This window comes from Lissotriton helveticus, chromosome 3_1 (genome assembly GCF_964261635.1).
Source record: "Lissotriton helveticus chromosome 3_1, aLisHel1.1, whole genome shotgun sequence".
Lineage (NCBI taxonomy): Eukaryota > Metazoa > Chordata > Amphibia > Caudata > Salamandridae > Lissotriton > Lissotriton helveticus.
Genome location: NC_136061.1, coordinates 1,836,568,912 through 1,836,596,123, shown reverse-complemented (window position 1 = coordinate 1,836,596,123; position 27,212 = coordinate 1,836,568,912). Strand labels below are relative to the sequence as shown.

At 44.7% G+C, this 27,212-nt stretch overlaps 1 protein-coding gene across 1 annotated transcript in view; it reads right to left on the bottom strand.

Annotated features, from left to right (window-relative positions):
- LOC144823881 (mucin-2-like) overlaps positions 1-27,212 on the bottom strand; it is a 1,553,567-nt gene that overhangs the window by 321,926 nt on the left and 1,204,429 nt on the right. Inside the window, exons 31-32 of the mRNA XM_078682769.1 lie at positions 17,806-18,014; positions 2,024-2,198 (exon numbers count right to left, since the gene is read on the bottom strand). Coding sequence (XP_078538895.1) covers positions 2,024-2,198; positions 17,806-18,014 — 384 coding nt within the window. The remainder of the gene's footprint in view (positions 1-2,023; positions 2,199-17,805; positions 18,015-27,212) is intronic.

Genomic DNA, 27,212 nt, shown 5'->3' with positions numbered 1-27,212 from the left:
TTCACTTGTTTGTAAGCTTCTCCGGGGGATACACTGTTGCAGTAAACTACGCATGTCACCTATGTCAGAGTGGACCCTCTAGTTACCTTCACCTACAGTCTGGCATTTACTCTCAAACTCCTCAACCTTTCAAAGGCCTTTCACACCATTGACCAAGACGTGCTTCTCAACTGCTTGATTATTCACGTGGAGTCAGCACAGTTGCCCTAACCTTTATGAGTGATTAAACCAAGCCATTCAAGCTAGTTGCCACCTTTTCAGAAACCAACTCTGCCCTGGTAACCTACTTTGTGTACGTCTTGGCCACCACATTCATACAGGTGACGACATATCTAGTTCACATTAGAAGTATAAGTGACATACTTGAAGACTCCTATTGCTGGATAATGCTCAATAGACGGTGGCGCACAGTCCCAAAATGAAATCCTACTCCGTGCCCTAGTGGATCCTTCACCTTTCATTTGCACTGATGATGTTATTGGCCTACCACAAAGTGTGGAAAAAACAAGTGGCTTATTTACAAACCTATTGCACTGCCAGTGCATTACATTGTCTGACGCACCAGTGACTCAGTGTGTCTTCACATATTTACAAGACCACACAAAGCCACCCTGCGCGGCTTTTCATGGCCCTGTAAATATGGTCCTCTTTCATGCATTACTCTGCATAAAATCGGCTTTCTATGGGCGTTGCTGTGACAGTTCCCACACAACATCCAAGGAATTCTTTTTTATGTGTGCTGCAATCTGCAGCATATACAGAAAGAGGAATAAACCTCTTGTGATTGTTTTTTTGCAGGACACCTGCAATGCAGACACCCTTGTACTATGAGGGAAGGGTGTCTGCGGGGCACATGGCAGTCTATTGTGTGCCAGCGCAGGGGGAAAGGACAGGAATGTGCTGTTTTGCAAAGATATTATTACTAAAGACAGTGGACCCTAGTATTTGAAGAATCAGGGTGAAAATAAACTTACGCTAAATAGCCAATATGTCCTTTGTCCAGCCGGACAGGAATTTATTTGACAAAATGCAAACAATAACAATGAATCAGAAGTAATGTCAAGGGGGCACAGCCTGTGACCCACAGAGAGCAAGACAAAACAGCAATTTTCAGGCAAGTGCAAACGAGGCGGTCTGTGTACTAGTATTCAGTGTACAGACTTGATTGCTTTAAGGTACCATTGTGAAATACATTGTGAGTATTATGAGAACATATGGTACTAAGGTGTCGACGTTTCGATGCCAGACCTCAGATACGTGGCATCATCTTCAGGACAATTAATAAACCATGTTTGTCTTGAATAATATGTACATTTGCCTATTACACCACAACCATTCAACAAGGAAATTAATACAAACTTTGGAGGAAAAAATTGGAAGAAGAGGGGGAGAGAAAAGAAAACAATATAATTACATTGCTAGTCCATTGTGTGCCAGCACAGGGGAAAAGGACAGGAATGTGCTGTTTTGCAAAGATATGGCTCATTCTTTCCCTTTTCTTTTGACGCACACAACACAGAAAGATTTCTTGCGGGGCTGCCCTGTGCCAAATCTCTCAAATGAGGCCTCAAGCTCAGAGCATTCTTTGATAGTGACCTGTCATTGACAAATTGGTGAAATTCTCCCTCTTCCAATCTTTCCTTGCAAAAGAGCATGGTTCTTCTAGTGATCACCGCTCATCTCATTTTAAAGCCATCCATATACAGATGCTCTAAAACATCTTGCTAAACCACAAACCACCCAAAACCTGGGCATCAAGCCCATGCCCAGGATATTGCGAACATTTTGATTCTTAAAACACCAGCCTAGCTTTAAAGAAAGATCATAGTTCGAATCATACTGCTTGTTACCATAAGGCACCGCATAGCTGCAAACCAAGATATTACTCTTTGGGATTGTACAGCTTATCGTATGGTGCCCAGATTTCAGGTAGCATTAACAGTTCTGTCCTCTTGTCAGAAAAGCTAGAAAAACTTTAGCACCATAAAGAAACTTAAGCCAAAATAAATTTTCTGCCACTTACATCGGCACTCATAATGGAAGCAGCACAGGTCCTCGTCATATACTTTTGCTGGTGGGTTTCCATCTATGCAAACTGGAACAAGCACGGGTGGGCAGAGAACAGTAATAATGCTTCTGTTGCCAGTCATCTCACAGACTGAGTTGGAACAATTGATGATATTAATGATGGGGGGAATCTAAAATAAGAAAGTTTACATTGCATTTACCCGCACACTCACAGAAACAAAGAAGCTTAATATGTGACATTGGCCCGATATGTGTTAAAAATTATCGTCCATGTTAGGTGATAAGTTGCCATTGTGAATGCCAATGAAACTGTGCAACAGAGTAACTTCACCGCTGTGCAGAGGTCAGTAATGGAACGCTCATGGAAGAAGACATGGCTATTGTTCCTCCAGATCAAACTCAAAATGAAGAGTCTTCAACCCTCTATTTTATAAATCATTGACAGGCAATTTAATCTTACATTAGCATAACTTAAAAGTCATACTTAAAGTTTAAAGTATATTTGATTTTTTTCACACAATATATTAAACATTGCATTCCACCTTTTTTCCCTTCCCTCCTCTAGATTGGAGGCAGAAATATGGTATCCCACTTGACCAGTATTCAAGTCTGATTGCTTTTTCACATCATCCATGCAGATACCCTCAACATGATAACTATTAGATTGCCAAATTGCTTTATGTTGTAATGAACTTCAGCTCCATCACTTGGGTAGAATTGTAGAGGCTCTCACAAAATGTTTTATTTCATGTTAACAAATGCATTCACAGTTGCATGCAAGCTCAAGCAGTTAGGGTACCCAGAAGCTCTACAGTAATTGTCTTTGAAAGATCTATAAACTGAGCAATCTGCAAATGTCAGTGTTTAAAGGGAGGTAATATGCAATATTTCACTATCAGCAGTAATCGGTTTAAAACTTAATTTGGATCAAGTTAGGTTGAGCTTACCAGATAGACTGTCTGGTTGCAAAAGACATATTCTGGGCATAGCAAGAACATACAGGAGCTTGTAGCCCACCCACTGATTACCATTGGTTGGCTTTTCTCTCACTATCAGTTGCCTGCCTTTTATTTGTCACCTTTGTTGTCAATCTTGCGTTTGTCCCTGCCATGAAGCATGGTTCTTGTACCATCTTTTTTATTGGGTGGGTGTTGTGCTTTCACTTCTTGCTTTAAGTAATTTTTTTTTCTTTTTGGTTAAACACTTAACAAAAGGGCATGTGTTTTCCAGATTTCTTCCTTGAGTACCTGTCTCCCCTAGTACTCTGTTGCTATCTGTTAAACGTGTTCTTTTCTCTGTCCCTCCTTTCTCCACTCACTCACGAGCTCTCCCCTATTGCTTCATTCTCGTGTAGATCCTTGCTCCCTCAGCGTTGGTTCTCTTCTCATCCCTTCTCTTCAGCATCCACACTCTGTGTTACTTCCATTCCACTGCTCTCCATGTTACCTCCCTCACCTGTGCCCTCCTTCTTTGTCACCTGTTGCTTCTTGTCCGTGCTCCGGTCCTCCTTGTTTCTTCCCCTCAGCCACACCCACCTTCTCTGTCACCCACTGTTTCTCCTCCCCACAGAAGTCTTCCCACCTTCCACACCTGTTTTAGCACATTGTTTCTGTTTAGGTGCCAAACCAACTTGAATCCCAAAAAGTGCTGGATGGAATGTTTGAATTAATCTCAGCCACAGATAATTAATTACCTGTGGCAACATCCCCATCTATTGTTATTTTGCACACACACTGATGTATACAAAAGAAGTTATGAATGGAATGGTTAAATTATTCTCAGCTGCTGGAAACTACTGGGGGCTGCATCCCAAACCATTGTTATTCTCCACGCCCTGTTACCTCAGTTTGGACCCAGCTACGAACAAATTAGTTATGACCTTGCCCAATCAGAACAGTCTAGCCCAAACTTCCAAGCCACGCCCTATCTGAACCAAAACTCAAGCAAATCACAACTGGTTTTGCCCTAGTTATGGGCTCATCAGTCAGGTACAGCTTTTTGTCAGTGACACAGAGTGCAGGGACCCACATCTGGGCATACCCATCCCACTTAGGGCCACACTAAAGATACCAAAAGGTGATGGATGGAATACTTTAATTAATCTCAACCACTGGTCATTACTTTGCATCATATGCCAATCCAGCATTATTTTGCACACTTTGTCACCTCTGTTTATACCAGCTATATGCAAATCCTTCTTGACCTTGCTTCTTCTGGGAGCAGCTTAGCCTGAAATGCCAGGGTTTGAATGGTACTCAAGTGATTGCCAGTGTTTAGACAAATTGCAAGCATTCCTCTCATGACCTTTTGTGTGTTTCATGTACCACTCTAAGTGTCATAGGTATGCCCAGACTTGGGTCCCATGCTCACTTCTCACTGGAACCAAGATGTACCTCGCTTATGAGCAAATAACTAGGGCAAAACCTTTCCTGGGTTGCTTGTGTACAAGTTCAGGGAGGACCTTACTTGGCATTTTGGGTTGGACGGTTTCCAGAGCTGTGTCAAGACTGATTCGCATATGGTTGGGTCCAAACTAAGGTGACCTTGTGAGCAAAAGAACAATGGGCTGGAATGCTACTCCGAGCAATTGCCAGTGGTCAGAGAAATTGCATGCATTTTTCCCATCACCTTTTATGTGTTTCATATACTGCCCTAAGTGGCATGGATATGTAGAGACATGGCCCCCATGCTCACTGTGTCACTGCAACCAACCTGTACCTGGCTGATGAGCCCATAACTAGGATGAATCCAGTCCCGGGTTGCCTGTGTTCTGGATCAGGGAGGACCTGGCCTGACAGTACGGGCTTGGCCGTTCTCATGAGGAGCAGGGTCAAGACTGATTTGCATATGGCTGGATCCAAACTGAGGTGGCATGGTGAGCAAACGAATGTGGGTCGGAATACTACCATGAGTGAATGCCAGTGGTTAGACAAACTGCAAGCATTCTTTCAATCACCACTTGCATGTTTTATGAACTGTTGATCAGAACCGTTGATCAGCATATGAAAAGGGAAAAAAGCAGCTGGGACATTTTGTAGGCACACGCATGAGTGGTACATGCGCCTACAAACTGATGCAGCTGCCTGCATTATATGCTTTTTGTTTTTTTATTTAGCCATGCTGCACAGCATTGGGGATTGCTGAATGGCTAAAATCATTTGACAATGTCAATAGGTCTCAAATGCAAGACCTATTGTTTATAAGGGGTTTATCCATAGCAGGTCTGTTTGTCCCTTTGTCAAAAACTCAAGTACAATATATGCTCAATCAAAATGCCATAATCCACTGTATCAAATGCAGCAGAAACATCCAAAAGGATTAAAGTAGCAGTGTCACCATGGTCAACTTTATGTTGCCAACTCCTTGGGTGTTCATTTTATTCACACAATTAGCATCACAGAACAGGCTGAACAAATGGTTATGATCCCTTTTGCAATCTCAAGATGCCAATGGGTGATAAAACTGGCACACATTAATAATGAGGAGAAATAAGCCCCAGAGAAACATACACTCACACTGGCACCCATCATGCTTGGAGAGCTCGCACAAACATTTGACTGCAAAAGCACTTTCTGCTAAGAACTCTTTTAAGGGAGCTGTGGTGAGACTGCACAAACACAATCACTACAGAAATCTTTTGAGACTGCTTCTGTGGCAGATCTCATTATGATGGGGGCATATGCTCTCTCATGAGACTGCTGATAAATGAGATGTAGTGAGACTGCTGATGCCCTGGCGTTATGGGAATGCTGCTCCATGAGCTCTTCTGAGGCTGTAGATATACATGTATTTATGAAATTGTTGGTGCACAAAGTATCTTGAGTCTTAATAATTACAAATGTAATCTCTTGTAACACTGCTCTTACATAATTTCTTTTTGACTATTGCTATCTATTTACTGCTAAGTTTGATGCCGCAACCACCTTTGAAAATGGCAAATGTATGTTTCGGCTGTTGCCCAGGGCTAAGTGACATATTCAGTAGTAAAATAGATGTGTAAAATATTCAAATGGACCAATCTGTGTTTTTGAGGGAGCGAAAGTGCCACGCACTAAACATCTTTTCCACTACCTACAGTGTCCCTGATTGTAATGTACTGATAAGTAGTACTGCCAAGTGGGGAGTCTCATATATTGAAAGTGATGGTTGTCTTGTACTCACAAAATACCTCACTTCACCCTGCGCCCATAAAGGCATAGCTCACTATATTCACATGTAGACTCCTATACCCTTACACACACATTCATACTGCTAAATCCTGCACTAACTTAAACACCTTGTTCGCCTTATGCTCACACAGCTCAACCTGCATTCACATACACATCACTCACAGCAACACCATGTGCTTACGCAGACAAAATACTTACTCCACATTTGTACGGACATACCAGTCACCCTGAAAACATACTGGAAAAATAACTCTATACTCATACAGAAATGTCTCCTTTGCACAAACACAGTGATCCTCCGGGAAACATCCTTTACAACGAAACTTTTACAACGCAGTGCTTTTACAACGCAGGTTTTACAACGAAAACCATTACAACGCATTGGGCTGGGGGCGCTCTAAGATAGGGAATAGATTTAATTTACTATCCAACACCTTCCCTAGTGTCCACGGGGACTGGAGTTGGAATAGTAAATTAAACTATTCACTATCCAGCACCCCAAAGCGCTATGCGTTGTAAAGGTTTGCGTTGTAAAAACTGCGTTGTAACAGCATGCATGGTAAAAGCATGCGTTGTAACGTCATAAATCCTGATCCTCCACACCCTGAACAGGAAGTCTACTCATCATGTCCTCATGCAAGTCCAACACTGGCCATGCCCTCAAAGAATCACTAATCACCTTGCACTCACAAAGACACAGTTTCGACCTTCACAAATTCAGTGACACCTTTCACCCTGTACTCACACTGCACTCACTCACCCTGCACTCACACAGACATGCCACTCACCATGCACACCTTTCCACCCGCAAGCATGCAGGTCCATTATTCACCTACACATGACTTACCCTGCCCTCACATAGGACCTTCCCTCATCCTGCACTCATACAGGCATAACTAAAGCTACAGTCATCCAACACCTCACTCTTGCATTCACACATGCATACCACTTCATCTTAGTTTCACACAGGTACACTGCTCACCCTGGAATCGCGTAGACACACCATTCATTCACACTCTCACATATACACACTTCTCAAACCACACTCTGAGATTAACCACTCATCCCACACACAGACACACCACCCAGAGGCATGTTGTGAGTTCACAGAGGCCTAACACTCACCATTCACACACACATTGAAGTGGTGTGGCTCACTGGTTAGAGGCGGCAGACCCGTAAGCAGAGAACGGCCTGGGACCAGGGTTCAATTCCTGACGCGGCAGGGTTGTGGACCAGGGTCAAAACGGACTCGATAATTCTCGCCTCGGTGCCTACTCTAACCAGGGAACACACTCGGCAACTCTGGGCATTAAGCTTGCCTCATCCCTACAACGGCCCCCCACAGACGCCGGGGATGCCTGGTTTCACCCTGGAGATACCCAGAAAGGGACCATCTCACAGGGAAAACCAGGACGGGTTCCCCAGCGGTCTTCAGCGCCTAGATACTCCTTGGAGTCGTAGTGCGCTTTACAAGTACACCCACATTTACATTTACATTCACTAGGCATACGCACAGATGCAGGCACACCACTCACCCGGGACTCACAAAGACATTGCTCACCCTGGACTCACTGTTCACAGCTCACTCCTCAATTACAGACACTACTCACCCTACACTCATACTGACAACCTCTTACCCTGCAATTACAGACCCTCCGGCCTGTGAGTCCAACCCTTCTCTCAGGCACATATCTCTCCTACAATCACAAATAGACTCCTCACCTTGCATTCACAGACAGACCTATATCACACAAGCCCACATCTCCCAACCAGTTGCAAGGTGCCAACCTTCACCTTGTATTGTCTGCTTGGAATCGCCCGCTTGTAGGAATGCTGGCCAAAGGGTTGTTCCTATGTGGGGACCTGGCTGGTGGCAAGCAGCGCCGGGGCATGGGGAACTCATTCTGAATTTTACCTACAAAACTAGTTACGAGGCAGTGGTCCATTTTCTGCACAGCACACCCTTGGTGCCATGATTGCCACACAGCAAGTCAGCACATAATCAGGAGATGATCTTTGGATAGGTGTAAAGGATGGTTTATATGGTCTCTCTGACCTCCATGTTAAATCCATTTTTATGGTAGATTACAAGGTTACTTTGGATTTAGTGCTTAACCGCTGCTGATCAGGCACTATTTATGCTTATCTTGCCAAGTCACACAGGATTCCTGGCACACCGCTGCACAAAAATGACCTTTGCTTTAAAATCACTAGAAAACTAAGATACCTTCCCATGTTTGCTTTAAGATTACAATCCCACTTTACACCAAGCTTTATAGGTGAAGGGTGACTACTGTGACATTGAGAAAAAATATATCAATACATTGTAGTGGATTTGTGATAAAACATTGACTATCTTGGTGATGTAAGTGGATCACTCAGCAGAGCTTTCAGTTACAAAAGGGTGGTTTTGCCATATCTAACTGTTTCTACTCGTCTGCTTAATCTATAGTGTACATGTTCTAATGGGTAATATAGAAATGTAATCGTATGTCCCCCTCATCTGTTTGGACTTTTAGGGGTCAATTAGGATGGCGGATGGTCTTTGTCCGTCCGCCATTCTGTCGCAGGATGGGACCGTCCGCCACAGGGGCGGAGGTCCCGTGCCTCGAATTAGGATGCACCCGCTACAGTGTCGGTTGCATCCCGCATTTTTAACATTGCAGCGGGCGGTGCTGAAAGCACCGCCCGCCGCAATGCTAAAAAAGCATGTTGTGCGCTTCAAAGCACAACATGACAGGCCATGTTGTATTTTGAAACACCCCTCACCCCCCCTTCACCCTGGGGGCCCGCAACGGACCCCCAAAGCAAAGACCGTATGCCTTTTCGTGGCGGCATTGCCGCCACGGAAAGGCATTGCCCACAGCACATACTAATATGGCTGGCGGTGTCTGATAGACAGATAGACACCGCCACCATATTAGACCTTTTCCGCCGCGGTCGCAAGGCGACCTCGGCAGAAAAGCGGCGGACGGTCTTCCCGTCCGCCATGGTCCCCCCGCCATTGTAATATGGCGGGGGGAAATAGGTGGCGGACGGGCACGGATGGCGGACGGATCGCCACCGACTGCATGGCGGTGGCAATCCGCCCGCCATCCTAATTGGCCCCTTAGTGTACATTGGTGATGCTGAAATCCATAACTCCTGGAGAGTCGTCTCCAGAGAGGTCTGATGCCGTGCTTATGACCTGTTACCGTTGAATTCTGTTGAGATATATTATACTGTGGAGACTGGCAAAAGTAGCATCAATGAAGCAAAGATTTAGACGGATGGGTATATAATTGCACCATAATCTATTATTTATATATTTGTTTCCTTATTGAACACGGGTACACTTCCAGGAAGCATGGTGCAAGGATACTTCAATTGACCATCGGAACAATCAGAGAGAAAGGCAAGAGGGGCTAGAGCATATTGTGAGTTTTTAGAGTTCTATACGCCCTCAAATGGTCATCAACTAATCAGCCTCAGCGCTAGTTGCATTTTTCCATATTTTGTGGCCTAAGCACCCTAAACACCCTCTAACCACAACAGTCTCATGTGAACCAATGGATCTTGGTTCCTGAAGTCAATGGCCCAGGATCACATGCCAATGCAAATGACATGTTGCAAAGGAAACTAATGCTGAGACTGCCATCCCTAAGGAATGCAGACACATTTGTAGAATTTAGAGAACAATCCCACAGAATTTGAGTCTGCTGCATTTTAAATATTGTAAATTCTGCAAGCCTTAAATAAAGAGCACTCAGACATGTTCAAGGCTTGACAGGACACAGGCTCCAATGGCCATGGCATGAGACTGATGTAGGATGAAAGGAAGAATTTTGCAAGCCAAGTTGCAGGAAGGAAGAGGACAGCACTCTCTGTGTCTGACAAATCTTTGTTGATTGCAAAGGCCAGGTTCTTAACTTTCAGGAAGGTAGTAGGCATTGATCTGAACATTGTTGATCAAAACGTAGTTGGACAACAGGCAGAATTCTTCCAAGTGACGAGAACCTCCATTTTGTCCACATTCAACTCAGGAAAACTGGATGCTAATCATTTATGCATTCAAAAGATGGAATTTGTGGAATAAATAGTCAAATACAAGGAATTACATGCCATCAGCATAGTGAATTATGAACTCTCCGAGTGATAGATGTATGTATGTTCAAAGAAACAGGGGACTAGGTGGATCCCTCAAGGACACCTCACACAATACTGAGCTATTGAAGAATGGAAATGGGGGGGGGGGTAGCTACCACTTGATGCTTTTTAGTCAAGATGGTCCTAATTCACTTGTCAAAAAGGCCTGAACATCCCACCAGAACAAGACATAAGACCAAATTAAAATAGTTTATAATGTCAGAAGTGGTTGGAGGTCACCCAAATGAAGTCCATTTCCCCATATCCTTAATCATACAAAGGTCTTCAAGGACACCATATATTACTGTTTCGGGACCAAGCTTGCATTTAAACCTTCCTGTGACTAATCAAAAACTCCTTTGAACAGTTATGAAGTATAGTTGTGTTTGCTGTTTGTATATTACTATTGGCAGATAGAAAGAAGGGGTGAAGGGCAGCATGCTACTTTCAAAAAGCACTATTTGTAGGGTAAGAGGATAGAAAGACAGGTAGAGGGAAAGGGCTGGAAGATGAGTTCCCAGTATGAGCCACTTTTGGAAGCAAGCAATGATGCATGTTAAGGTAATCCAGTTCTCAATTTACTTCTATACAAGCTGTCACTATCTGGTATGGAATTAAATATAAGTCCTACCCCAGGAAAATGAAAATGTATCCTGATTATGAGGCTTTCTATTATCTATTTGCCATTGGTCTCTGCATTCATCTGTGTTCAAGAAACCAAGGCCTGTTGTAGCTGCTCCATTTTATTAACACTGCCATTTCTGAAATTTCGTGTGACAGCATTAAATCTCTCCTAGTATACCCCAAATGTGATTTCTAAAGAAGTCTTTTTAGGTTTCGGCTACCGTCCCACTGCGTAAGCAGTGGGTGGGCGGAGCCGAAATCTTTTGTTGTTAGTAGGGGGCCTTAACACGCCCCTCTTCTCAATTGGCTGGCCTCGTAAATGCTGGCCAGCCATTGGAGGAGAGGAGCGTCACTGAGTTGAGGGCCCGCCTAGACGCGATTCGGGGGCGTTTCCGGGTCTTTTTTTAAGTCCCGCCCTCTCCTCTTCCCATTGGCTGGAATTTTACCTTCCAGCCAATGGGAAGGGGAGAGCACGCCCCCGAATCCCTACAGGACGCTGTGTTTTCTGAGCAGCTACCGAGGCTTTTAGGTAAGCCTCTGCCCCCCTGTTTGTGCCGTTGTTTCTTGTTGTTTTTGTTTTAGATTGACGAGGGCCCGGTAGCTCCCTCGGCAATATAGATTTGTAAAAACCTTGGCAAAATAAAATGAGCATTGATAAAACAAAACGGCTGTCCGCCAACGTCAGATTCATTGGTTTTGCCAAGACTTGTTTATGTTGGAGTCTTAGAAGGCATACACCCTAGTTACTAGCTGTTGTCGTTGTGCATGTCGCACTATTCGGGTTTTTAAAGAGGTGGATTGCGCTTGTTTCTTAAAAGAGTAAACGATATAATTAGGTCCCGCGCAGCAGGTGTAGCTTATCTTTGTGCACGACCGTCAGCAGTCGCTGGTGCCACCGCCTCCTTTTAGCGCACGTTTGGTTCTTGAACCTTGGTGTGGGAAGCTACGGAATCGACTGAAGCGAAAGCGAGATCTGTATTTAAAAACGTAGAAGGAAAAAGAGCAGGTTTACTTTATTTTGCGTATCGTAGCATGCTGCATCTATTCACGAAACCTTAAACCAATTGCACGAGGAAACGCCGACTTATGGGGGAGGGGGTGGGGCGTTGACTAACAGCTGCCTAAGGGTCCTGCGTGTCAAGCGTATCTTGCATTCCGTCAAGTCTTTCTGTGTATCTCAAAAAGAGTGTTTCTAAACGCCCATTGTTTTAACTGCTGCTAGCTACAAAGCAAAACATGTCGATGTAATGGGAGACTTGGCATCTAGGCCTGCACTGAAGGGAGGGCTCGCTGGGATGAGAGGATGGCTGATTTTTGCAGTATTTGCTGTTCATCTCTCCTCCCTAAGCAATGCATGTTTCTCATGGCGCGTTGGCACACGGTTACCGTTTCCATCCTATAGTAGACCTTTGTGGTTGACAGAGTCAGAAGTATGCAACTCTCTGTTACTCTATTCCCCCCTCCCGCTGTCCATGTGCCTGCCCGCCCCCCTCCCGCTGTCCGTGTGCCTGCCCGCCCGCCCCCCTCCCGCTGTCCGTGTCCCAGTCTCTGGGTCTATCACATTCAGAGGAGGCTCGGGTGGGGGCTGCCCCCACCCTCCTCTGGAGCGAGAATAACCCGATCATATCCATGTATTTTAAGGCAGATAGCGCCTCGTTACCATGTCGGCGCCTGTCGCCTCGGGGACGCCCCGGGCATCCTTGCTGCGGGCCTGGCTGTTGGTGTTCACAAACATGCGCCGTACTTATCCGTTACTGTTCGGAAATAACCATATAAACACGTTGTGAACATATTTCTTTAAAGATACAGCAAAAAGCAAGATTTAGGAAACCCGACTATAAATCTGACATGCTTCGATCTTATTTCAATTTTACAGCCGCCAGTGTGTAGCAAAGACATCTTCTTGGGCGCGAACTTGTAATTTATGCCCAAGCGCCTTGGCCATGTAGGCGCTGTATTATGGCACCCATAGCCTCCCCAGCCCCGGTTTCAGTCGAGAATAGGCGCCTCTGGTATCACATACGGATTGGGTGACGGTTAAAGAGAGCCAATACACAACAGACAGCTCTTTATTATGGGCCCCAATGTTCTGGTGACATCCAGCCATTCAATATGTAGTTGGTTCGTAACCAGCAGCTCCGTATTGCCCAATGACGTCATGTCTTGTTCCTGCTGACGTGATAATAAACCACGACAAGTGGGCTTAACTATCACCAGCACTCCAAAGGGCTTTGTTAACCTTTATAATGCATGCATTGCGTGCATTTTTGTCAACAGTCGTCCATTTTATTTGCCTTTGAATAGCTCAATCACACCGTTTGAATGGCCTCAAAGCGCTTTATGACCCTAGATGTTTTTGCGATGCTGGGGCTCTCGTTGCGCATAGTATTTTTAACAAAATTATATTTATTCGTGTTTTTTTCGAAACAGTGAAATGTGTGCAGAAATGAGTAATATAGGGACTGCGATTATAGCTTATACGATTATAGCTACTGGGCTTCCAAATGGAGTAGAGTTGTAATGGGAAGTATTTGACAAGTCGGAAAAGGATGACCCAGGAAAAATGTTCTTGCTCTGTGTGGCATGATAACACACCAGTCAGTCGTTTAGCATTCGGGCGTGCATAGAAGGCGGCTCTAACCAGCAGATTTCCATGCTGCCAGGGCAGCTGGGGAGGTTAATGCACCTGTTGCCCAGACCCGCATAAAAGCAGTAGGGCGCGGGTTTCATTCCTGCTAGAAAGCTCAGTGGGCTGCTGTGTCTGCTGCAGACCCGGTGTCTAATTACTACTCCGAGCGCTTGAATCTTAGTAACATAGCTCAGGGGGTTGAGTGAATACTACAGAGATATGTTGCTGACTCGCTGGACACCGGTCAGTATTTAACAACTATAGTGTTACACTAAATATTTAAACGTTGCGGGACACTTTGGCATATGGTGGCGCTTCATAATTGGACAGTGCAAAATATTATTATTCTACTATTGTAAGTTGAAAAGAACTAAATAGGTGTTGCATTTATTTATATAAAATGATATTTGACCGAAAGCAGCTCACATTTATTTTATATAAATAACACGAGTTATTTTCAAGAAAATACAGGGCTTAGGCAGACCATACAGCTAAATGTACATTTCTAATACTTGCCAAAGGAATTCCTTTTTCCAGTTCCTTTTTGGTTGCACCATTTGAGTCATGAAAACGTGCATTTCTGTGTGATCATTAAGACGACTGAACACTTAAAAAATAATAACAATTGTATTGTGCCCAGGAAAAGCGCGCGCAGCCTCTCATACTTTTTCGGCAATGTATTGTCAGCATACAGTGCAAAAAGAGAATTCTACTAAATATGATAGTCCTCAAGCAAGCGTTTTCCAAGTTTTCGAATCTAGTAGGACTGTGATTGGTGTGTTTGTGCTGAGTGCACTCTGTCTCATGTACAAAACCAGTGTGTATTTTTAAATTTTTTTGTATAGTTTTTTTTATATAGCGCGAACTCGGCCCGAAGGTATCTGGGCGCTATACACGAGCACCAGGTTGCATCACATAAGGATGCATTCATTTTTTGTAGGCACGGAGAGATGAAGTGATTTGCCCAGAATCACAGGCTGTTGAGTCGACGCCGAGATTATTCAGTCCTTGTTCTTCAGTCTATCAGGTTTTAAAAGACATGGCACCGCCGGAAGCGGCCTCTTGTGTATTTCTGAGTTATTTTGCTGACCCACGGGTTTTGTTGCAACATAGTTCTTTTTTATTCTGCATATTGTAGTGTTTGTATTCCCTTGCCCTCTTCAGATCTCAAAGAGAAAGCAGAGTGTTTTTCCCCTAGAAAAATAACAAGCATTTACAATGCAATGGTCTCGGCATTAATAAAGGTAGAGCTATTGGCATTGCTCATGACATTTTTTTCTTTTTTTTTTAAACATAAATAAATGGTATTGTCATTTACAATGGCAATAGGTGAGCATTAGAGAGTATTCGCGGACACAGAGCACACACAGAGCCGCGCACACACACACAGACAGAGCCACACACACAGACAGAGCCACGCACACACACAGACAGAGCCACGCACACACACAGACAGAGCCACGCACACACACAGACAGAGCCACGCACACACACAGAGCCACGCACACACAGACAGAGCCACGCACACACAGACAGAGCCACGCACACACAGACAGAGCCACGCACACACAGACAGAGCCACGCACACACAGACAGAGCCACGCACGCACACACAGACAGAGCCACGCACGCACACACACAGACAGCCACACACGCACACACAGACAGAGCCACGCACACACAGACAGACAGAGCCACGCACACACAGACAGACAGCCACGCACACACAGACAGACAGCCACGCACACACAGACAGACAGCCACGCACACACAGAGCCCCGCACACAGAGCCCCCCCACACACACAGAGACACACACACAGAGGCACACACACAGCCACACACACAGAGCCACCCCCCACACACAGACACACACACACACACACAGAGTCCCACACACACACAGAGCACCTGCTTCCCATGACCATAAAACAAGCAGGTGTTGCACACGGCACCTTTTGTTTTTATTAAAATAAAAATCTGTTATTTGTGTAGCGCTTTCACAAAAGTGCTTTACGTCGAATGCGGAAAGGAACAGGAGTGGTGCCAATGCACTCGCAACCATGGAACATATGCAACAGGGAGGCTAAGTCTAAGGGGGCGTAAAATGCAAGTTTGTGAGCAGCGTGATCTGCATTACATAAATTACTCTCTTACAAGGGGGTTAGTTAAAGGCCTGCCCCTGCCCTTGAAGAATCCTCCATTCCTTCCCAAACAGACCACACACACCTAATAAATGAGCCCATCCTAGGAATATACACTAGTAAAGGAGCTCTTCCAGCGTGCCATGGTTTTTGTGCTTTTAATGTAAAGTTGTAATTGTGCCTTGTATGGAGATTAAGAAGAAGATGTGCAAAAATAACTAACAGAAGTAGGTTCCTCAACCACCTGAAATGTCCGCCATTAATTTAATTTGAAACAAGTTATATTGCGTGACGAGTAGTGGCTTCCAGCCCTGGTCGGGAGGGGGGGAGAGAGGGGCTGTGGGGGAGAATGCTGGAGGGCTAATGAATAACGCTTCCGCATGCCACCTGAGCTTAATAGCAGCACTCATTGTAAAACACTATTTATAATATGCAGGCTACAAGTTTAAAATCTGGCAAACGCATTGTTTCTTTATACTTGGCAATACGTATCATTATCAAAAGTGTATTGGCAAGGCTGCTCGATTTCTGTTCGATGTTGTGCGCTGCTTTTCCAATTGACAATGTTTTCACATGAATGTTGAATTTCAAGCATTGGAGTCCTTTGTCATTTAGGCAACATTCTGCATTGGACGACTTGTCAAGGGTCGGGTCTTTATGGCTGCTTTTAGCTGTCATTCCATGTACATAAAGAAAGCCCACCCCTAAATTGTGCATCTCTTTGCTACTCCTGTGGGGTTCCATGTTTGCATCTTCAGCATGCTCTGTAGGGTGCCACAGGTTTACCTCGCCAGCACTGCCTGGAATGATCATCAGTAGTACTAGCGGGCATAAATACCCGGGTGACTTTACAGGCATTGTATAAACCGGCATTGCCATGTTCGTGCACCCAAGGATAGAAACAGCAGTGCAGAAGACTTCACGTTAGCAACACATATTCTTTGGTGCCAGGTGAAGATACTTAGTTACAGTGGAGTGGACAATGAGACAATGGGTCCTAACTCAAGAAGAAGAATTATCCTCCTACCCTCAGTTTTAGTAACCAATTGGCATAACTGAAGTTCAGTGCTTCGTCGACTCCCTGGGCCCCATTGTGACCCTACCTGCAGTGCTTATGATAGCTACGCCCCTAAGCATGTGATGTCCACACTCACTTCGATTGTTTTTCACCTGCTCCTTTCCAAATGTGTGTCTATCACATGTGCTGCCTTCTCTCACTCTATTCCCTCTGCCCTCCTTCTTGCTTTCTCTCTCTTCTACCATCCCTCTCTTTTCTGCCTTCTTACTCCCTCCTGCCCTCCCTTTCCACCTCTCTTCTGCTCTCTTTCACCTTCTTGTCCTCCATCTCTCTCTTGTTCTCTCTCCTTCCTGTCCTCTCCTCCTCTAGCCCTCCTTCTCCTTCCTGCCCTCCCTCTCCTACCTGCCGCCCTCTCCTTTCTGCCCTCTCTCACACACTCCTACCTTCCCTCCTGCCCTCCCACTCCTTCTTGCCCTCCCTCTCCTTTCTGCCTCTTTTCCTTCCTGCCCTCCCTCTCTCTCCTGCCCTCTCTTCCTTTTGATCTCTCTTCCTTCTTCTTCCTTACTCCTGCTCTCCTTAACTTCTATATCTATCACTTCTTCTCTTGCACTCAGTCTCCATCTCTCTCCCTCTTGCCCTCTCTCTTTATCTACACTCTCTCCTTCTTGCCCTCTCTCTCCTGTCTTCTCTCACACTCCTGGCTTCACTAACATGCTAACATGCTTTATGAAATAACTTGTATTCTAATTCACTGTACATCTGCATCTAATTGCATTATAAATGCAATCCATATTTCTGTGTAAAGTAAAACACATCAACGTTTTACACATAATTCAAAGAAGTTAGAAAAGACCATTTGTCAAAAGCAATACCAAAAGCTCAAACTTTAACAAAGGCGAAACCATTGCATTGTAAATGCTTGTTTTTATAGCAGCTCCTCTTGTCTCTCAGAAGTGAGAATGTTGAATTGCTTTCCTATGGCCTAGTATTCACTTCACCCTTCTGTAACATACTCCTCATTTGACAAGGTCTGCTGTACTAATCCAAAAAACGAAAGTTTAACTTACCTCTGTGGGATCACGCTGCCTTATTGTGCTACGAGTAGTTGTTGAGGATGATGTTGTGAGTGTGCTGGCTGTTTTAGTTGTTGAAGTTGATGTCCTCTGAGTAGTGGTTGTAACACACTCTCCCTGGAAGGTATTGATTGTGCACACATTGCTGCAAATTGCATAAAGAACGCAGCCGTTCGTTCCCATTGAACTGTAAACTACATCTCCTAAAATGAATTTAAACAAAAAGTGCATAAATCAAGAGCTTAACATGGTTGTTAACTTAAAAGGGTACTCTCCGATAGTGAGATTCTAATTTTCCCTTTATTTATGTAGCACTACATAACAACATTTTTCCCATTTTTAAGTCTGCGTTTTAGTCTGGTGAGTGAACTATGAAGAAAGGAAAACCAGACTGGCCAGAAAAACAACATTAGTAAATTTGCTTCTTGAGTTATACATATTAAAAGGATTTTGTGCTTGCACGTCTCAAACATAATGTCCTCAAGTGGCATTGCTTATATCAACTGTGAAACTTCTTTAGTGGAAGGCCAACATACTTTCACCTAAGTCATTCACATGTCCATTGTTTTTCAAAATATCCTATATTACAAGTCAATTCCCCATCTTTTTGACAGACCCAGCCAACGCGTTTCATCCCTTATTGACAATTTATCAGGATAGCAGATATCTAATTTTTGTACTTCCATTTATCTGGTTCTCATTAATTTCAACCAATTAAAAACGTGCAAAGTTGCTCCTACATTGGGCAAAGAAACATTCCCACTATCTGTTTGAAGCTGAAAAAATAGCAGCACTTGAAGAATAATTCTTATCACAAAGAAAGACTCTAATTATGATTAGCATCTAGTTTTCCTGAATCTTAAGTGATAACAGCAGAACAAACATGGCCTCAATCTAGCATGATTGCAACAAACAGGTGCAGCCCTATTACCCGAACCAGGGGCAGAATAAAGACTAACATCCTAACAAGGGTTCAGGTACTACATTACACAGAACACAAACTAAACAAATCAGACCGAGAACATTATCACTACATCACAAAGAAAATCAGTACCCCTACACAATCACAAAATATACACAAATGTTAATGAAATAATGATATACAATCCCAGGATAATGGTGCTCACAACGTTACACAAAAAACACATTACAAGAGAAATTGACAGTGGCTGAGAAGAAATTATACATAAGCAGACATTGCAGCCCTCCAGATTCGTGCAAGAGACTACCGATTTCAAGGCTAGTCTCCCGCCTCCTGATTCAAGCATCCAAAAACCCGATTCCACATGATGCAGCAGTAGCACGAATTACAGAATGACCTGCTTCAGGTGCTTAAAATAACTTAAAGTTTAGTATAGTTTAGTTTAGTTTGGGTTTAGTTTGGGTTTATGAAGCACCTGGTTACCCCAGCTGGTGTGTCCCCACGCTCTTTCAATTCCAACTGATAACTTAAAGGTCCATTTGCATGCAGTTATATTACCTTCAGTTCAGCTGTATGAACAGCCATGTTTTTAATCTCTTGCGGAAGATAGTGTGTGATTGTTCCGCTCGAAGAGAGATGAGAAGCTTGTTCCAGCTCTTTGTTGTCAAGTATCTGAGAGAGCGTGCATCCATGCGGGCCCTTCTTATCTTCAGGACATCTACCTGGTGCGTCCCTGTTGATCTTAACTGACGTACCGTTTTGTATGGTAAGAGTAGGTTATGCAGGTAGGCAGGGCCTTCCTCCATGCAAAACACAGTGCCTTAAATTTAATCCGTTTCTGCACAGGCAACCAATGCAGTGTTGTCAGTGCATTTTTAGATGGTGCCTTTCTTGGTAAACTCAGGGCCAAGCGGGCAGGTGCATTCTGTATGGATTACAGCTTCCGAAGACCCTTTTTTGTTGCACCCAGAAGCAGCACCTTATTATTATTATTATTATTATTATTATTATAAAGTTTTGTATAGCGCGAACAAGACCCGTGGGTATCAGAGCGCTTAACATAGAGTAGGTGAAGACATAACATATATATTAACAGTTATAAGAATCACAGATATGAGGTAGATGAAATGTAATCATTCTTAACACATGTGCCGTTAGCGTTAATAGTGATTTGCGGCTCCAATTATATCATAAGTAAAATATATACACATAGGTGAGGTAGATCGTTATAAGTCTCTGAGGGATGCGGTTATAAGGTCATTTAAAGATAACGTTTGGTGATAAATTTATGGACGTTTCATATCCTAGAATTAGCGATCTTTATATTACTGACTTATTCTTCGCTTTCCTGATGACATAATGTTCTGTATTAGGGCAGCAATAGTTCAGGGCAGTGATCGATGATCTTCTCTATTTATTGTATTTGTTCATCAGAAGGCTCTTCACTTCCCGCTTGAATGTTGCCACATTTTGGATCTTCCTAATGTTTGGAGGGAGTGAGTTCCAGATTCTGGGGGCAGCTCCTGAGAAAGCTCTGTCATAGGTTTTTTTCTTTCGGAAGATGGCTGGCCGTAATAGCAACTCCTCAGCACTTCTAGCTGGTCGGTTACCTCCAGACAGCTGAATTTTCTTGGCTAGGTATCCTGGGGTGTTGTAGTGGAGCGCTTTATGTGTGATACATGCTATCTTCATTTGGATTCTGGCTTCGTAAGGTAGCCAGTTTAAAGCTTTCAAGTGTGGGGATATATGATCATATTTCCTAGATCGGGTGACAAGTCTTGCCGCGGCGTTGAGGCAGGCTTTTAGTGGTGCTGTGGACGTTTTTGGTAGGCCAGCTAAGGTGGTGCAGCCATATTCAATCCTCGAGATAACCAAGGATTGGATTGCCAGTTTGAGATCCGGCTCTGAGATGAATGGTTTCAGTTTTCTTAGGTAGTTCAGGTGGAAACGGGCATTTTTAGCCATTGAATTAATGTGGGCTTTCATGTCCAGATTCTCGTCTAAGGTGATTCCAAGCGATTTAGCTGAGTTAACTAGGGTTGGGGTGCAGTTAAGCGCAGTCACGAATTTCGTCCATTCCTTTGTTTCCGCCTGGCTCCTTGGTGGTGAGATTAGTAAGAACTCTGTTTTGTGAGCATTTAATTTCAGATGATTATTAGTTAGCCATTGTAGTGCCATTTTTAATGTCTCATTCATTAGTTCAATGTCTTTTAGGGATGCGATCTTTATGTATATCTGCGTGTCATCCGCATACATGTGATATGATATCTGTGATTTTTGGAGAATTTCTGTAAGTGGTTCGACGTATAGGTTAAACAGATCTGGGGATAGCGTCGATCCTTGAGGTACTCCTATTGAAATAGGGCATGGAGGTGAGATTGATTGGTTGACCCGGAATCGCTGTGTTCTGTTCTGTAAAAAAGAGTTGAACCAGTTCAGCACAATTCCCGATAGTCCCATCCTGTCCTGCAGCCTGGTCAGTAATGCTTCGTGGTTTACCGTGTCAAACGCCGACGACAGATCAAGGAGAATCAGTAGGCATGCTTGATTTTGGTCAAGGGCCTGTATCGCATCATCAACAATATGGGGAATCGCTGTTTCCGTGCTATGCCCTGCTCTGAATCCTGATTGGCATTCGTCAAGCAAGGAGAACTTGGTGATGTGTTGGCTGAGTTCGTTCTGGACGCATTTCTCAATTAACTTGGCTAGTACAGGGATGTTGGTCACTGGGCGAAAGTTGTTTGGATCTGAGGTGTCCGCTGAGGGTTTTTTGATTATGGGAGCAACTTGACCTGTTTTTAGGCAGTCAGGGAGGATCCCTTGTGATAGAGAAGCATTTATTATTTCGGTCCATATTGGGACTAAAACGTGGTTGATTTCTTTTAAGCACTTTGCCGGAAGTGGGTCTTGATAGTGATTGTTTGGTTTGATTTCTGAGAGCGTCTTGGCGATCATGTGCTGGTCATACAGTTCGAATGTATCCCAGCTTGCCTTGTTTTTTGCCTTAGTACACTCCGTTGAAAAGACGGTATCGCTCGTATGCAGTCGTTCGATGGGAAGGTTCGCCACGGCGTTTTTGAGCTCTGCTTCTAGCGATTTGGCCTTCTCTGTGAAAAATGTGGAAAAGTCATCGCAGTTTAGGGATGTTTTTGTATTCTCTTGACCGGTTTTGGCTAATTTGTTTCCCATAGTCCATTCTTGATGTAACCAGTGCATGGATTAGGGTTTTTCTGGCAGTCATAGGAAGGATGTCTAGGGTTTTCCTGATAATCTTCATAATCCCAAAGCATTTTCCTCTTGTTCTATTAATTTGGGCCTCGAAAGACAGTTTCGAGTCCATCCATACTCCCAGATTTTTCACCTCCATCCTGTGGTCGGGAGTAGGTCCTAGCATAATTGGCCACCATAACGGTGACCATATAGATGGGGAGTTCCCCACTACTAGCACCTCTGTCCTACTTCCATTCAGGCTCAGACAGTTATCTGACATCTATCCTGCCAGATCTTTCAAACAGGCTGCAAAGCTATTTGCTGCCTGGGGTGAGTCAGGCGCCACTAACTGGGTATAATCTGCGTACAACACAATTGAAACTCCATGCTTTTCTACTATGTCTGCCAGTGGTGCGATATATAGATTAAAAAGAGTTGGGCTCAATATAGAGCCCTGCTGCAACCCCTGTGTCAGATTAATGGGTTTAGATGTGTACGCAGATTGTATTACCTGAAAGCTGCGGTCCTGCAGAAAGGATAACATCCAGTCCATCGCAGTCCCGGTCACACCCCCTCTCCTTAGATGGTGGATAAGCAGCTTATGTGACACCGTATCAAATGCTGCGCTCAGGTCTAATAGGACCAGCTAAACTGAGAGCTCAAAATGACGTTGGCTCTCCAGCCTCCGGTAGTTGAGAATATATTATTGTCTGAGCCAGCCCGAAAGCTATTGGTTTACAAGTGAGCTTAGGGCCCAGGGTTCAGGACTCAGAAAACAAATGTATTTTCCTGCCTCCAAGTCCTACGTCCTGTGTAATAATATTTTGGGTGGGCTTCAGCACTGCAGGCATCTCCCATGAGGCTGAGAGTGAGGCTCGAAGTACAGCACTGTCCGTAACCTGTTCCCGCAGGTCAGTGCACAATATTATTGTCAAGTTCCCTCTGCCTGCTATACTTGCTCCTGACACAGGTTAAAGAAAGGTAAGGCAAAAAACATTTAGTGAAAGTGAGAAATAGCCCTGGGAGAAAAGATGTGTTTTATTCTCTGTTTTTGCTTGAACACTTTGTACAGCTACCAACATTAAAATGTTGATGGCTTCATTCACACACTCTTTAATCTCCCTCTCCAAGAATTACCTCAGACACCAAAGCTTAATGCTTTGGCCTTAATTCTTGGAGAGGGAGATAGGAGCATGAGATAGGAGCATGTGACAGGAATCAACATTTTTGGCAGTTTTACATATTATTAGTGCACCTAAAAACATATTCTAAAACTCAGTTTTTGTTAGCGCCAAAAAGGAAATACTGATTTTCCCTATACTCATGATGTGGTGCAAGGGCCAGAGTTGCAGACTTAGAACTGGGAAACCAGTTTCAAGTCCTGGAGTTGCCTCATCATCCTGGCCCCAGCAGGTTGGAGAGCCACTGCACCCGTGGATACCCTAGTAGCCACGTTACATACACCATGGATGCCGGGTGTATAGTGGTGAAGTTGTGTCAGAAACCGCTGTCAAACACAATGGAGGACTTCACAAAAGTGTCGCTGCCGGAAGAGGAGAAAGTGTCCATTGGAATCCAAAGGTGGATACTGGATGTGAAGAACCTGCTAGCAGAGGGGACAGAGTCTATGTCCCTCACTGGTGACCTGGAATCTTGGAAGATGAATGCCCACCGATGGTGTGCGTTGCAGGAGAGTTGATGGTGACTTTGACTCTGCAGTTGTGAGAATCAGGTAATGCTGAATATGACCAGGAGCCATGCACGGGCTTTCCCTCATCGGATGCTGGAAGCTGAGGGGTCGGTGTCCGCCGGGAGCACCAACAAGCCTTGGCAGCTGCAAGGGACATAAAGATTGATGAAGGTGCAATGTCGAGACCAGCAGGGTCCAGGGAACTCACCACAAGCAGGGGAGTCAGGGCAGGCCCGGAGCAACCAGGGGATCCCAAAGAAGTTACAGCTGACCCTCAACTGGACCCACAGGCCGGAGCCACTGGAGTCACAAAAGGACCTCGAGCAGCTCACCAAAAGATGCAGGTCACAGTGTAAGCAATGCAATGTGGACAAGGATTTCTGGTCACCGGAGGTGCTGGATGTTGGGGCTACTCGGAGCCCGAAGAACTTGGAACTTGGAAGAAGAACGCCAACAAGCCTTTGCAACTGCAAGTTGACGCGGTGCCCAGGGTTTCGGTTCCTGCAGCCCCCACAAGGGTTACTGTTGTCCAAATCAGTCAGAGAGCACTTGGCGCAGGTTTGTATCACTTTTGTGAGGCAAAACAGGTGCAAAGTGTTGGCAAATGTAACCCCTGTACTTTAGCACTTCTCTTTATAGAGCAGACTCATTTTTAATACATCACACTTATTCTGTGGTAAATGTTATGTTAGAAAAGGCTCTTCTATAGCGCACGGCTACTCCGTAGAGTGTCTCGGCACTTTGGCAAAGAGAACTAAAAGGGAAGTACACAACACAACGCCCGCCGCAGGCCGGCACAGAATTACTGGGAGAAGAGCCAAGTCTTCAGTTCCTTTCTAAAAGAAAGCAGACTATTGGCTGTTCTCAAGGAAAAGGGGAGCTCGTTCCAACATCGAGGTGCCAGGCACCGGAAAGAACGACCTCCCGTGCGAGCGTGTTTGATGGTGGGAACGACGGCTTTGGAAAGCAGACCTGACCTTAGAGTCCTCCTGGGGGCATAGAAGGGCATACGTTTCCCGAGGTATTTTGGGCCAATCGAGTGGAGAGCTTTGAAGGCCAGAGTCAAGATCTTAAAAGAGACTCTCTTAGCGACCGGAAGCCAGTGAAGTCTCTCAAGAAGCTCCGAGGCTCGTGCCCTTCGCTGTAATCCAAAGATGGCTCTAGCAGCCGAGTTCTGCACGACCTGCAGGCGTGTCATCAGATATTTAGGAAGGCCAAGGTAGAGGGCATTCGCGTAATCGAGACGCGAGCCTATTAAGGCCTGGACAGTGATTTTTTTGTGCTGTAAGGATAGTAGAGGAAGAAACGTCCGCAGCATTTTCAAATTGCCGAAGCATTTCCCTGTCAGTCCTTTAATCTGGGGTCTAAAAGAGAGATCAACATCACACAGGACACCCAGATTTTTAGCTTTTAACGAGGCAGCATCAGGCGGAGACATATCACGGGGCCACCATGTCTTCCAACCTGGATCCGGCAGGCATCCGAAAAAAAGCAGCTCCGACTTATCAGAATTGCACTTCAGACTGTGCCTCTGAAACCAATCAAATACGGCTTCCAGGCATTCTCTGACCCGGCCGCTGTCAAAATCCTCACCCTTGCTACACGTAAAAAGGAGCGGGGTGTCATCAGCATAGGATATGATCTGGGCACCAAAAGATTCCGCCACCGCCGCTAGAGGGGCCATATAGATATTAAAAAGGGTGGGGCTCAAGAGGGACCCCTGAGGAACCCCCACCTCCAGCGGCGGCATTTCGGCGGAAAACGGAGGTGCCCAGATCACTTGTCGGCGGTTGGTCAGAAAAGACTTAAACCAATTCAACACCGTCCCACGAAAGCCGATCTCCCAGAGTCTTAAAAGGAGACCATCGTGGGGAACGGTGTCGAAGGCCGCTGACAAATCCAACATGACCAAGATGGCTTTACCCCCACCATCCAAAGTCTCTCGAATGGCATGGGTGATCTCAAGAAGAGCTGTCTCCGTGCTGAAATTCGCACGCAAACCCGATTGAGAGTCGTGCAGGATATTACTACTCTCTATAAAGCTGGAAATGGAGAGATGCACATGCTTCTCAATCACCTTAGCCAGAGAGGGAAGAAGGGAAATTGGTCTAAAATTCGCGTGAGCAAGGGGATCTAAACATGTTTTTTTTAGCAGCGGCAGAATCAAGGCGTGCTTCCAAGCCGTAGGAACCTCTCTTGATGTCAGGGAGGCATTAGGCAGTGGGTTGAGCAAGATGTTAACTGCCGCGCCACTCTCCCAAGAGCTTTCGCAGGGCAAGGATCAAGCGGCGAGCCCGATTGCAGCCGAGACAGGAAGTCAAGAGAGGAAGCCAGAGAGATGGAATGGAAAATCGATAGAAAAGGGCCTTTCTCCTTCATAGATGGTGATACAGTTGTCAGATGACAGACAGCTGGACTGAGGCCCACAACAGGAAAAGAGCCTTGAATAGATTTAATTTTATTAATAAAAAACTCACTGAGTTGGCTAATCCAAACTTCTGTATGAGAGTGGATAGGTGTACTCGAGGAAGGGGAGATAAACTCTTGTACAATTCTAAAAATGTCTTTACTCATATTTTCTGCTGCGTCAATTCTGCGCTCCAGATAGACTTTTTTTTCATCCAAATTATGCTTGTGGTAAAGTCGGATGGTCTCCCTGTATTTAATTTTATCTCCCGGGTCATACATGCGCCTCCAAGCTCTTTCTGCCCTCTTGCAGTCTTGGCGCATCTTACCCAGAAGAGGAGTAAACCAGGGCGCCGAGGCATGTCTACCCACAGAATTGGCTGGCTTACCAGGCACTAGCTCCTTAAATCTAGTTGTGAGCCCCTTTTGAACCAGTTCAATGTCTTGCTCCAGGTAAATGCTGTACATGCAATACAAAGTCATTTGCTTCCTTTATTAGGAACTGGGATTTGAAGTGTAGCCAGACTGATAACATACTCAAGATGCTTTTTAAACAAAGGCGTTGCAAAGGTGGGGCTTTCACACAAGATTATACTGCATATTGCTATCCTTTCCCTTTACATGGATAACCTGGGTAACATAGGTATGTAGTGATTTGATAAAGCAGGTAATCTCTTATTGGTATTGATTTTATGCAGGTTGAACTTCTAAATTGTTAACAGACTACAGCTAGTACAAGCCTGCAGCTACAACGAGTCGCTGCTTTGATACAAGTGAGACCATGAGCCCCTGTTCAGGTCAGGTGTTTTTATCCACTTTATTTTGATTGGATAATACAGGAATAGCGTTTGAGCATGAATTGGAAGTGATCAGGTCACACACCTCCAAGGGGAGAAAAAAAAAGAAGTACAATTGTACATTCAAAGAGACATGGTAAAAAGAATTTCCATTCATTTGGAAATCTAGAAATGGGCCAGGCAGTGCATTTTGTGAAATTTGTGCGTCAGATTTCAGCATTACCCATAGTGGCAGGAATGATGTTTCAAAGTATGACAATACACCAAAACACAAAAATTGTGAACTGTCACAGACTCAGACTAGAAAAATGACAGATTGGGTTGTAGTCCGTGCAGCAGAGGATATTGATGAAAAGGTGATAAAAGCTGAAGTTTT